The sequence below is a fragment of the Pleurodeles waltl genome, chromosome 5, assembly GCF_031143425.1.
Source record: "Pleurodeles waltl isolate 20211129_DDA chromosome 5, aPleWal1.hap1.20221129, whole genome shotgun sequence".
Classification (NCBI taxonomy): Eukaryota; Metazoa; Chordata; class Amphibia; order Caudata; family Salamandridae; genus Pleurodeles; species Pleurodeles waltl.
This window is the reverse complement of record NC_090444.1, coordinates 705,596,587-705,609,822: the sequence shown is the minus strand read 5'-3', so window position 1 is coordinate 705,609,822 and position 13,236 is coordinate 705,596,587. Positions and strand designations below refer to the sequence as shown.

The 13,236-nt window shown below is 45.4% G+C and overlaps 1 protein-coding gene across 10 annotated transcripts in view; it reads right to left on the bottom strand.

The window, feature by feature from the left end:
- MAP7 (microtubule associated protein 7) overlaps positions 1 to 13,236 on the bottom strand; it is a 657,230-nt gene that overhangs the window by 154,510 nt on the left and 489,484 nt on the right. For all 10 annotated transcript variants that reach the window (XM_069234655.1, XM_069234654.1, XM_069234656.1 and 7 more), the window contains one exon: positions 8,691 to 8,968. In XM_069234655.1, coding sequence (XP_069090756.1) covers positions 8,691 to 8,968 — 278 coding nt within the window. The remainder of the gene's footprint in view (positions 1 to 8,690; positions 8,969 to 13,236) is intronic.

Sequence of the window (13,236 nt, the reverse complement as noted above, 5' to 3'; positions counted from 1 at the left end):
GATTTAAAAAAGGAGGGCTGATAAGGTAACCTAAGGAAGGCCGAAATGGCAGATAAATACCCTTTAAGGGTGCCCAAAGCAGAACCCTGCTGCGCCAAAGAAAGAATGAACAGAATAACCTTGGATAGAGGGGCAGAAAGGGGGAACAACAGATTTGTTGGTACACCATGCCACAAATTTATTCCAACGACAGGCGTATACAGTTTTGGTTGAGGGATGCCTGGCTGCCAAGATAACATCGCAGACTTCGGGTGGAAGATCAAAAGTCGTCAACTGTCGCAGCTCAACCTCCACGAATGAAGGCAGAGGTTGGACAGGTTGGGTGAAGAACCGTCCCTTGTTGCTGCGATAGAAGATCTGCCCGAAGAAGCAGTCCGAGTGGAGGATCGATGGACATGCTCAATAGCTCTGGATACCATACTCTCCGTGCCCAGTCCGAAGCCATCAAGATGACTTGGGCCCGGTCATTCCTGATCTTCTTGAGAACTCTGGGCACAAGAGGTACAGCCGGAAAGGCATAAAGGACGCCAGAGATCCACTAGAGACGAAAAGCGTCTCCGAACGAGTACCGCCTGAAAACTCCAATGCGCAAAACACCTGACATTGCGCGTTCTCTGCGGAGGCGAACAGATCTAACCAAGGCTCTCCCCACTGCTGAAAGAGACCTTGCGCCACCTCCGTATGGAGAAGCCATTCGTGATCGGCTGTGCATCGACGGCTGAGTTTGTCCGCTCTGCCGTTGAGGCAACCCGCCAGATGCTCAACCATTAGGGTAATGCCCTGATGTTCCAGCCATGTCCAGAGGCGTAGTGCGTCCTGACAAAGGGTCCAGGACCCTACTCTGCCCTGTTTGTTGCAGTACCACATGGGGGTAGTATTGTCTGTGAACACCTGCACCACTTTCCCTTTGAGAGAAGGAGGGATGCTTTCAATGCAAGCCTGATCACCCGGAGCTCCAGAAGATTGATTTGGAGCTCAGACTCCGCTGGAGACCAGAGCCCTCTGATCTCTGCCTCTCCCATGTGGCCACCCCAACTCAGAAGTGACTCATCTGTCACTATCGAAAGATCTGGTTGGAGAAGGGAGAGGGATCTGCTGTGGACCCAATGCTGATTAGAAAGCCACCACAACAGGTCTTTCGCAGTCCCCTCCGAGATATGGGCCATGTCGGAGAGATTCCCCTGATGCTGTGCCCACTGGAACTTCAGGTTCCACTGCAGAGCCCGCATATGTCATCTGGCATGTGTTACTAGCAGGATGCAGGAGGCCATGAGGCCCAGCAGCCTTAGATGAAGTCTCACCGAAACCCAAGACCGAGGCCGAAAGATCAGAATCATAGCCTGAATGTCTTGGACTCGCCTTTCGGGAGGATAAGCCCAAAACTGCACTGTGTCCAGAACAGCGCTGATGAAAGGGAATGTATGAGAGGGAGTCAGGTGTGACTTTGGCACGAATAAAGTGAACCCAGGAGGTTTGCCGTAGTCTGAAGGTGGGAGATGACTTTCTGGGGCGAGTCCGCCTTCAACAGCCAGTTGTCGAGGTAGGGGAAGACGGAGACCCCTAACCTGTGCATATGAGCTGCAACCACTGCCATCCCTTTCGTTAACACCCAAGGGGTGCTGGTAAGGCCAAAGGGGAGCAAGGTAAACTGAAAGTGCTTGTGATCTACCACGAATCGTAGGTAACATCTGCGGGCAGGCAGGATGGGGATGTGGAAATAGGCGTCCTGCAAGTCTAACGCTACCATCCAGTCTCCTGGGTCCAGGGCAGACAGAACCAGAGCCAGGGTGAGCATTTTGAATTTCTCCTTCTTGAGGAAGTTGTTTAGGTCCTTAAGGTCTAGGAGAGGATGTAAGCCCTTGTCCTTTTTTGGTATCAGAAAGTAGCGGGAATAAAAACCACAGCCTACTTCGGGCACAGGGACCTTTTCTATAGCTCCCTTGGCCAAGAGAGCTGCGACTCCCTGGCAGAGAAGCGCCAAATAATCCTCTGGAAGGTGACTGAAGGATGGAGGCATGGCTGGTGGAGCAGATTTGAAAGGGAGGGAGTAGCCCTTTCGAACTATCTGCAAAACCCACCTGTCTGTGGTGATGTATTCCCAGTGGAGCAGGTGATGGCGAATCCTGCCACCAACTGGACAGGAGAGAGGGGACGGACTATGAGGGTTTGGAGGCTGCAGCGGGGACAAAGGTGGAATGGGCAGACCTCTGGTTCCCTGTCCCACGGCCACGTGGGATCCCGCATCCCAGGCCAAGCAGAGGCTGAACAGCATGGGTGGCACAGTGGCTGGGTGGAGGACATGACAGGGAGCCCCTTCCGCGGCCATGAAAGGGGCAAAAAGCGGACTGTGGGGGGCGAGGGACAGATGAAAGACCAAGGAACCGAGCCTTAGTCCAGGAATCCTTGAATCTCTCCAGGGCAGAGTCCGCTTTGTCTCGGAAGAGATGTGAGCCATCAAAGGGCATGTCCATGAGTGACTTTTGGACATCCCCAGAAAAACCAGAAGTACGCAACCAGGCGTGGCGTCATAAGGCCACCGTCGTAGCAACCGATCTGCCCAGAGAGACGGTCGTGTCCAGCCCACAACGGATTGTGAACTTTGCCGCATCTCTCCCATCGTTCACAGCCTGGGAGACAGTAGCACGGGCCTCCTCCAGTATCTGTGGCAGGACTTACGCAACTGTATCCCACAAAGAGTGGGTATAGAGGCCCAAAAGGCATGCGGTGTTCACTTACTGCAGCATGAGACTCGAGGAAGAAAATAACTTCTTGCCAAACTGCTCCAGTCTTTTGGATTCCCTGTCCGGGGGCGCGGTAGGGAATGCGCCTGAAGAAGAGGAAGCCTGGATAACAAGACTCTCAGGCGTGGGGGGTTGGGACATGAATTTAGGGTCGTTTGGAGTGGGGTGATGGCAGCATGCGATAGTCCTATTCATAGGAGCCCCTGTGTTGGGTTTGAACCAGGTACTCAAAAGGACATTGGTGACGGCTTCATTAAATGGCAAAAGGGGTTCTGAAGTGGAAGCCCAAGGCTGAAGCACCTCCGTCAGGAGATTGGACCTGACCTAAACAGTGGGAAGCTCAAGACCAATGACCTCAGCTGCCCTACTTACCACCATACCACAATTCGGTCCCTCCGCCGTAGCCACGGTAGGAGGAGACAGCATGCCAGCGTCAGGAGAAGTATCCAGACCACTGGCGTCCGCCAATTCCTGAGCCCAGTCTAAAGATGGGTCAGCCTGGTATTCATAAGGGTCCAGGGACCCCTCCAAACCCTCACCATATTCGTACCCATAAGAAAAATGGTCTAAATCCGACCTGGGGTGAATGGGCCCCAGTGAGGGCAAAGGCAGTGCTGGCTGATGCCGTTCCGACTCAGAGTCGTCAGGGATAAGAATCGGGTCATTGGGAGCATCAACAATGGACCACGCGCCGGGGAAGGTCTCGAGGGTGTGACCGGCGGCGGTGCAGATCCGCGTGCGGATCCGGAGGTGACCTCGGTACCTGAGCCGAAGCAGCCGGCGCGGATCCCGAAGGCCCCTCATCCGAACCACTTCGGCCCGAAGGCGCCGTGTCAGAGTCGGTCCGCCCAAAGATAAGGCACATGGCCTCATAAAACTCTTTAAGCTGGGGGGTCACTCCGGCTCCGGGAAACTCTGGGAAGTGCAGAGCCGACCCAGACACAGGCTCAGAGAACGGAGGCCTTGTGCGTGGACGCTCCTCCCGCGTCGCGTCAGCCAAGCAACAGGGGGAAGTCGGAGAGCGATGGGATCTCTTCGACTTCTTCTTCTTCTTACCTTGACCCGAGGATTTGGAAGAAGACGGGTGGTGATGGCTCCGCGACCGGTATCAAGGCCTTCCTCTCGGTCGAGACCAGGACTTACGCAAAGAGCGCGACTTTGGGTTGTGGTCGCGCTCGAGACACCACAGACAAACCCAATGAGGATCCGTCACAGACATCGTACGATGACAGTCCTCACACAACTTGAAACCGGTCATCGGGTACATCCTTGACGCACTAAATTTCTCACAAAAAAATAAAAAATAAAATCGACAAAACGGTCAAAGTTGGTCAAAAAGGGACAAGGGTAGCTCTTCTCCGGATCAGCGCGTGGCGCGAAAAGAAAAGAAATGACGTCACTGCGCGAAGGCGGCGTCTATATACAACTCTCGTCCTCATCACGGCGGCTACGACGCCTGCCGCGTCGACCGATGCCACCTACTGACGCGCAAGGGTCTTGCTCACATAAAAATCTCCGGATCCAGTCTGAAGCCTGGGGAACTTCTAAGGTAAGGCATCTGAGAAGTCTATCAGATAATCCAGGTCACTATGTACCAGTCTATAATGCCTGGCACCTGACTGTTCACAGGTGGGCAAGAACATGGTTTGACCAAGTACCTGTAAGAGTATCTGTGAGGACATCATTAAATTAAGTAAGGGTTCAGCGGTTTCTGGCAACAGCTGCAGATCTTCTCTTAAAACCTCTGTTTTTGTTTTAGCAGAGGGCATCTGTAACTCTAGCACCTTGGCTGTCATCCCAACCACTGCTTTCTTCCACTGGTGGCTCATGTGTCAAGTCAAGCTTGGTCTCTCAGGACATATGTAACTCTGACATTCTTAAAATCGAGGTATAAGGCATCATCAGTGTAATTAAGGGGGGGAAGCAACTATCATCAGCATCCAGGGGCGCCCTGGCTTGGGGTTAGTCAGAAACAAAGATAATGGGGCCTCTGCTGCCAGCTGCAGGGAAAGATTCTGGCTGCATTACAAACTGTTTCACTTTTGTAATTGTGAAGCATGACACTGATTGAGCTCAGGCCTAGGATACCGCACAGATCAATCTCTCTTGACAGTAGCTCAAGCACCAGAGTCAATGTATCAGGGACCAGCACGGATCTTGAATGAAGTCTTAACCCAAGTCAGTATTGGCCTGATAACATGTCCCAAGGTGATAGAGCCAGGGAGGACCTACTAATGCTCCTGCAGTTCCCTGGGGCCCAAAGGCATGTTAAAGTGAGCAAGAAGCACACAGAATATTTGCAGCATTGCTTTTCTGAAGTTGCTATGGGGTTGATTGCAGTCTAGGGACCTGGGTATGTCTGGACCAGCAGGAGAGCAGGTTCAGTAATTTGAGACCTAGACAGAGCGTGACTTGCATCTTACCGCCCTGACTCTTTCTCTTTGGAGTCAAAGTGGCTGGATGGGGTTGAGTCCCGATTCACTCTTTTATGCACAAGTTTGACTTTGGACCTACCTGAAGAATTCTAGAGGGAAGAGGAATGGTTGCATAACTGGATCAATGACAGGGACTGATATGTGGTCCATGATTTGGAACAGGAGCGGCACCTACATGAATGTCACAGCATTTTCTTGCACTCAGTGACATGCAGCTTCCCCCTCCTGGTCTCAAATCACCTTTGGGTGCCTGACAGCACACTTTTCACACAACAGAGTAATCCTGAGCCCAGGCACCAACACACACCTCATGTGAATGCATGACCAACATTTGCTTCTTGCAGTCATGGCATGGCTTGAATCCTGTCATTTTCAGTGGGGATCTTTCCCTAGCACACAGTGAAAATTCTGCAAGTCTTTGAAAAACCTGACAATTTTGGAAAGCATAGAAAGAATTGAATTGATGTCAGCGAGCTGTAGTTGCTCTTATTTGTGGCTCCGCCTTGTCACTTCTGGGGTTGTATGGAGACAACATAAAGCCACATGACGCCACCTAGCAGAACACGGCAGCATTGTTATGAAAATTCTCCAGAACCTGTCTGGCAACTGGAAAATATTCTAAGGTGTGAAAGAGGTGTTTAGAAGTAGCAATAAATGAAATGGGACCATAAAAATATATGGTCCCCTCTATCTCCCTTGTTGATGATAGGTATCCTGATAGATTGGGAGCAGGAGCTAGGAATACAGGCACTGCGTGCAGCACTGAGGTTACTAGTAATGATAGCTGTCTACAGATCAGTGTTAGATCTAAAAAGATCTAGGGGGACAAACCTGGGCTAGGGCATATTGCCAAGGTATTATTCTTTTGAAAGCCAAACTCCTGCAATATATAGTTACGGTTTCAGAGGCACTCTCTGCTTCAGTGGTACTGTATATGTTAGCAAAATGGGTAATCAATCTCTCTTTTGCAATACATGTCTTCAAGGTTCGACAGTTGCCCTCCTGAAAGAACTATTAATTTGTTTTCAAACGACAACAAGGTCCTTAAGAGTCAATGCCTGCTCCAAATCCTCCAATACTTTGCCCCTCAGAGCCTTCCTCTGTTCACTAAGAGTGTTAATATATTCTACACTGCATTAAGTTCACTCTTCCTTGAACACAAGGGATTGTTTCGAAGGCCTAGAAGAAGGTGTGGCAGGTTAAACTACGTGACTGTCAAACTATTTATCTATCTTTGGGCAGGATGTCTTAAATGTGGCTTTCAACACCTGAGAAATGCTTATGGCTATGAAACTGAATGCAAATAACATATAGCTGTTTCTATAAACAGATGTTTCTCAGAGAGGTATCGATCACCGGTCTGTAACTAAGATGAGTCATCATTTTCCCACCTTAATCTGATCCCTCCATGTATACTGATTCTCTGTGGGGGATCTTGACTGCGCTTGTTTATGGGCTGCGTTTTTCTACTGGTAAAATAAGGTTATTGGATTGTAATAGCTTTACTTGTAAGGAGTAATAATATACTCCAGCATCTTATCTAAGAAAATAAAAACAATCCGTGATACCTGAGCAACCATTAGCAGTCAAAGTAGGCGAAGGGGATCATCTGTCAAAAAATATTAGCACTGATTAAACTGTTCATTACTATCAATTGTTACAAGACTTGTCCTTGAGAGTCAACTTTATCATAAAAGTGTACAGTAGTAAATCCTTAACAAGTGCATCTTTCTGTAAACAGCGCCTTGTGTCTCAAAAGTCTTTTCTGCAATAAAGCACCCAAGGGATATTACTGGTAGAATGCGCCCTTTGAATTGTTAGTCAAACTCTGTGATGTTTACCAAACCGATCATTATGTAAATTTATTGGCAGATTCCTGCCAGCCCTCTTAACTGTCAGATCTAAGGCCTGGATATTTCTTCTCCTCCTTGTTCAAACATCAATTTTACAAGTAACAGATAAAGCAAACCAGATTATAGACATTTTCTGGCTATGGCCAACGCTGAGGGACTAGCTTGTAGATGGTAAATGAAACATACCCAACCAGGTATTTTGTGGTCACCCAGGTACTCCTGAAGTAATTTAATGCTATAATGCTTAGTCAAGTGGACCCTAGCACACCTTTCCAATTTGGTACACATGCCTGTGAAATACAGTTAGTTCGTAGAATTTAAGTAACTTGCTTAATATTTTCATCTAGAGAAGTTCAAAACAATTGAAAGCAGATGTATCTTGAATGGAAGATGTAAACAGTTTTGGATGGTCAGTCATTTTCATCCAATAAGGTGATTGGTAAGAACCTGTTAGAGGCTGCATTTGGGGGGGGCAAAGGGAGTTTGGGGGAGGGGGGTTGAGGGAGAGATGTGGGCGGAAACGCTATACACTGAGGTCTTCTACCATTAGTACTAGTAATAATGTATATCATTAAATTAACCAATATACAGTTCCCTTTCAGAGACGTTGGTAAACTGCCCCATGAGACATGTCTTTTCATAGCAACTTATTCAAACCCATATCTTCCTCCTCGAAGATTCTCTTGAAGCATTTAACAGTTTGTTCTTCAGTTCCACTGAGATGCACCAGTGAGACATCCCAATGAAGGGGATTTAGTTAAAATCATCAGTTTTGTGGTGGTGTTTACCAGTAGCATAGGGTGTATGCTGTTGTTTAGGTCTTAAAGATGGATTCTGGCCTAAAAATCTGTTAATCTTCTCATTATCGGCTTTGGCGCTCACACTGGTCTGACACTCCACCCTATTACAGTAAAGAATGGACCTGCACAGGAGCAAAGGCACGCTCAATTATGGGACAGGCTGTTGGTTTAATGAGTACTTGGGTAGACTGAGCTCATTACGAGAACTGCCTCATATTTAGAACTTGTTCAATTGAAGTCATCCTGAGCTGACCGTTTTAAATATTGCTAAAAACAAACTTGATTTTACTAAGCATGCCATCTGAAATATTCCCAGTGATTTCAGTTAGCAAAAATATTTTTTTAATCACAGCCATTATATTCCTCTTCTTTAATTTCTTCTCTTTTGAGGCCCGTAACACAAGCATGGTTGGTGAATGCTCTAGCTAGGCTCTGCTGTGTGTATAAATGTGATTTACATTGAAATCAAATGTACTAGAGGATGCAGCCAACCCTTCTGTAGATCCCATAGGCTTGTGGTCCTTGTGTGAATATGTTAGTTTAATGTTCACACCAAACTCCCAAATACCACCTTACTCTTGTGAAGGATTAGTACACAATTAGATTTTGCACATTTCCTTGTTTATTGCACCAATTGTTCTATTTAGAAATATTTTAATTATTAAAACCTACCAATTATGTGCTGGCTTGGGGGGGGGGGGCTATTGTTTGTCATCTGTTTCTCTATACTATCTCATTTCACAGCTTGGGAGTTGCCTGCTAAATGCAAGTTTTATGGTCCTCATTTGATATTACATTCTGCCTGTATTCATATACAATTCTACTTTATGTTAATTATTTTTAAGTTGAATACATTCTTACCTTGAGCATGCTCTTCTTTTTCTAAAAGACCAGGTTCAAGTGATGATTTGCTAGAACTTAGAAGCAGACCTTTTGTCTTTGTATTTTCTGTAGTATCTTTTGCAGATTCATTCTCCGTGATGATTTTATCTGTATCATATACAATGTCTTTCTTAATTGGTCGGACATTGCCAGGTGATGGTGGTCTTTGGGAGCCTTGGGAACCTTTGCTTGTGATGGGAGGGGATGCTATTTGCTTGGGTGTGCCAGGAACCGGTACAGAGGTCTTGTGCGAAGGCCTGTAAAGCAAAACACAAAAAAATACAATAAGATAATAGGACACGTGGCATGTCCATTATTTAAGTATACTATTACTTTTGAGTTTCTATATGGGGCCAAGCAAGTATCGTAGGTTTGATAGTATTTAGGCAGTCGGGGAAGCCCAAAGCCCAATCCTTAAGCACTATTCAATTTGTGCTTTCTTCTCCTGCCAAATATAGTCAAACACAGTCAGTAGAATGGGAATGTCAGTCTTTGAAATGGTAAATGGAAATGTAGGAAAAAGAAATACAAATTTGGGTAGCACCTTCCGCCGCGATTTGTCCCACCCTCAAAAAATGGATTGTGGAACCAATTAAATATTTCAGACTTAGCAGTGCAGAGAGTTTTTCTTAGTTTGTCAGAATGTTCCTGGAGTGTTTTTAGCAATGACTGTTCCCTGACAGTCCAACTGGGCACGCAACCCATCTACAAAGAAAGCTACTCTTTAAGGGACTGACCTGTGTGCTCCTCAGCATTGATGTTTAAGCCCTCAGATTTGAACAAATTCATTTTAAAGCCTGAGAACACTTGGAATTGAAGGAGTTCTGTCACAAGTGCTAGACCCAACGTCTCCGGACCAGTCAAAGTGAGGCCCACATCATCAACAAATGGTGCAATTTCAAAGCATATTGTTCCCTAGTTTCACACTCTGGATAGTAGGATTATCACCTTTTCATTGAATAAAGGGTTAAACAACTACAGCAAACATCATGGGACATGAGGGACAGATCTTTTGTGTTCCTTTTTGCATGTCAACCCTGGCCCTGGGCTTCCCATGAACCCTGACCCATGTACCTGGATTGCTATGGCACTCTTCCAAAATCACTCAACAAAACCTACTTTTTGCTAGATACCAGACATGAAGGCCGAGTACAGGCAGACTAGTGCCTTTTCAGCATCCAATGACGGCCAAGTATCTCCCTTGCCCCTCCTGGCTATGTCTATAATATTCAACATAACTTTGATATTTTACCAGCCCCTGATGAAGACTGTTTGATTAGAATGAACTAGAACACGCAACAGTTTATCCACTCTTGTTGCTAATATTTTGGTGAACACCTTGGCATCCAAGTCGGGAAGGAAGTCAGGCCTAGATTACTGAAATAATAAGCATCTTTACCCGATTTTTTAAACTGGGTCATTAACGAGTTTAGCTTTGACCTCCAAATTTTATCACTCAAGAGCCCTATAAGGGTCTCCTGTAAGAGATGCAAAAGTATCATAAAAGTTAGCTGAAGGGCTTTTGGAGGCCTTGGACAACCTGAGACCACGTATTGATGCAAAGTCATAGTACTTGGAGGCAGGTATCTCCACTTTCTCTCTGTCCACAGCTGGTTGTGTCAGCAAAGGTGAAGCTGAAAAATAATCTAACCTGACTGCTGCCCCTGTATTATCCAAGGGGTACAAATTGGTGAAAAAAACCATAAAACATCTTTAATATATCCTCATTTGAGGGGGCAGATAGAGGAACCATCTCATGGGAGTGTTTAGCCACCAGACCATGACTTGATTTATTATGTTCCAAATGACAGCTGCCCCGGCAAATGCCTCGCCAGGTAGTAAGTCTTCATTTCCACTATTGTAAGTTATTCCCATTAGGCCAAGACTTTGTCAAGCTGAATGACAGTGCATTCTGCGTTTGGACAGCAATTTTTGTTGCACGAATTTCAAAGAAGCTTCCCAAAACTGACTTAGTTTAGCTGCCTGAGCAATGAATTACCCCATCAACATTGCCTACTGATCCTCCTCTAGTGTGATATTCACCTCTGTCCATATTATGTGTGAAATAATCTTTGATGCACTTAGAGATGTTGCTACAAATAATCAGGTCCTTGGGGAAAGGCTTGTTCAATCACCACACAGAATGCAAATGCAACTGACCTAGGCTTCCACATGAGAGGCTCCATAATGTTGCTACCAGGCTCTAAAGGCGAGTAAATGTGTTTTGTGACATAACATTTCAGTCCGAATGTACAAGTCGGTCTGCAGAAGACTCCTTCATCCTGTTTGGATGGTTCCCGTAACTTATATTGGGAATTTCTTGCCCCACGTAAAACAGCTCTTCAAACATATACTCATTCTGATAAAGTATAAATTGACAAAAAATGTTGGTTACCCACATAAAACGTGACTGATGTAGTAACAACAGCTTGTTGGATTTAATTTTGAACAACGATTGGCTTCCTTACACCATCTTCCAACCTCCAGTATCTTTACTGTTGTTACTGTGCTTATGGGGTATACATAGTGTGCTACCTACAAACAAGAGTATTAGGGGACCAATGGACCAGTGCAATATTGACACGGAATCTGGAATGAAGTTCAAACTCTCAAAATATACAATAGTGTCTGTATCATGAATCAGAGAACAGCATCAAGTAAAGAAAAGTTACATATAAGGATATACAATCCTTCGTACAGTCACCCCATCTGAACACCTTAACTAATAGACACCCCTAACCCAACATGCAAGGGGCTCCAAAGCAAAGACAAAAAGTGTTGGGGAAAAAAACGGACCACCTTGCCTCAGCTCTCTACTCAGTTTAAAATTAGCTGACATTTTTCGGTCTACTGCAGTGAGGTCAGAACAATGAACACCAGCCTGAAACCTATCTCTTGAAAAACCCTGAATAAAAGCAGTCATTAAACAAAATCGAACGCTTTCTCAACCTCTAATTACCATATTGATAGAGTAATATTTATGGCTTTCACCCTCCTAAACAATTTTAAAGTGGTATGAACCAAGATTGATCAGGTGGACCTAAGAGATGACAGACATCTAAAATCTGCTGACATGCGCTTTCACCAAAACCTTGCTTACTCCATTTAGGAGGGAGATACAGCCATATGGTCCACGTGATGTAATCTCTATTTTCGATTTATGTATTAGAGTAATGTCATGATTAATGCAAGACTATAAGATGGTCTCAGCTTTTGTCCTCTAAAATAACTCTAGGAGCTTGGGACCAACTGAACCAGACAAATGCGTACAAAGTTCCACTGGACCGTGTTTTTCTTAAGGACCTCTGACGGTAGCTGACTTATGTCTGTTTCAATGTTGACAGTCTACCCTTCTTCTGAGACTTCTTCCAATCCCATCCGATTTGGAAAGTTTGGAGAAGGTGAGTTCCATCAGGAACTATACAAAATAGATCAACTGTCTATTAGAGGACTAGTACACTTTTTTTTTTTTTTTTTTAACAAGTCCATAAAATCACAGTCCGCCTTAAGTGAGCAATAAGGAAACCAATTTTACGAGCATTTCATGCTGAAGCCATGGGGGATATACACACACAATACTAACAAACAACTGGCCTTAAATATGGCAGCCATTGCGTAGCAGTAATCTGGATCTAATAATTAATTAGAACCATAAAAATTGAAGGGTTTTAAAGTGCAACGTCCTAGAACCCCTTGTAAAGAGGGAGTGCCAACAAGCATCTATTTCCCTGGACGGGAACCCCCAATAAAATAAAACAGTTCCAGTAAAAGGTTTCTTGACAAGACCCTGTTTAGCCTTCCATTCAAACAGAAGCTTCAGGCCTGAGAAATCAAGCAGTAACTTGTAATCAGGCAAATTTACATTTTACAGTAATGGGTGTAAGGGCAGGCATGTAAACCACTAGCCCCACCTCGGTGCAGGACAATAGAGAACCAAATTAAACGCCACAGTACATTGTCCATCTAGGTTCACCCTCACTATGGATGTCTGGATTCCCCTTAAGGGTTTCCAGCATGCTGAACCCAAGGAGTCAATGCCTAGCACAGGTGGCTCAGTTAGCCCACCAGCTGAGATCTCTCTCTTTCCAGTATCATTGGCCCATGGGTCTTTTTTTAGCTCTAATTTTGGCTCTCATTCTTATGAGCTGGGATACCTTTACTGGCCTCTGCTCCTTTTCTGAGTTGCCCTTACATCTTGATGGTTTCACATTTCCTCCAGATTCATGAAGCACCAGCATTATCATTCTGCTAAAACTCAGAGTTTAACTGGAAAAAAGAATTAATTTAAAACCCTGTAACTATAATGTTTAACTTCAAGAAAATGTTTCTCCGCCACTGGACTTGATGAGTAAAGTCTAGAAAAAACGACACTAAGTTAAAGTTGGGGAATCCAATAATCTTTTAGCCTAAATGATGGTGTCTTTGTCTCTATAATTGAAAAAATCTCCCTATTTAGCCATGTGGTGGTTCTCTGGGTGAGTGAGACAGGATGTGCCTATGTGCAGTTCAAAGGAAAAGGTGGTTG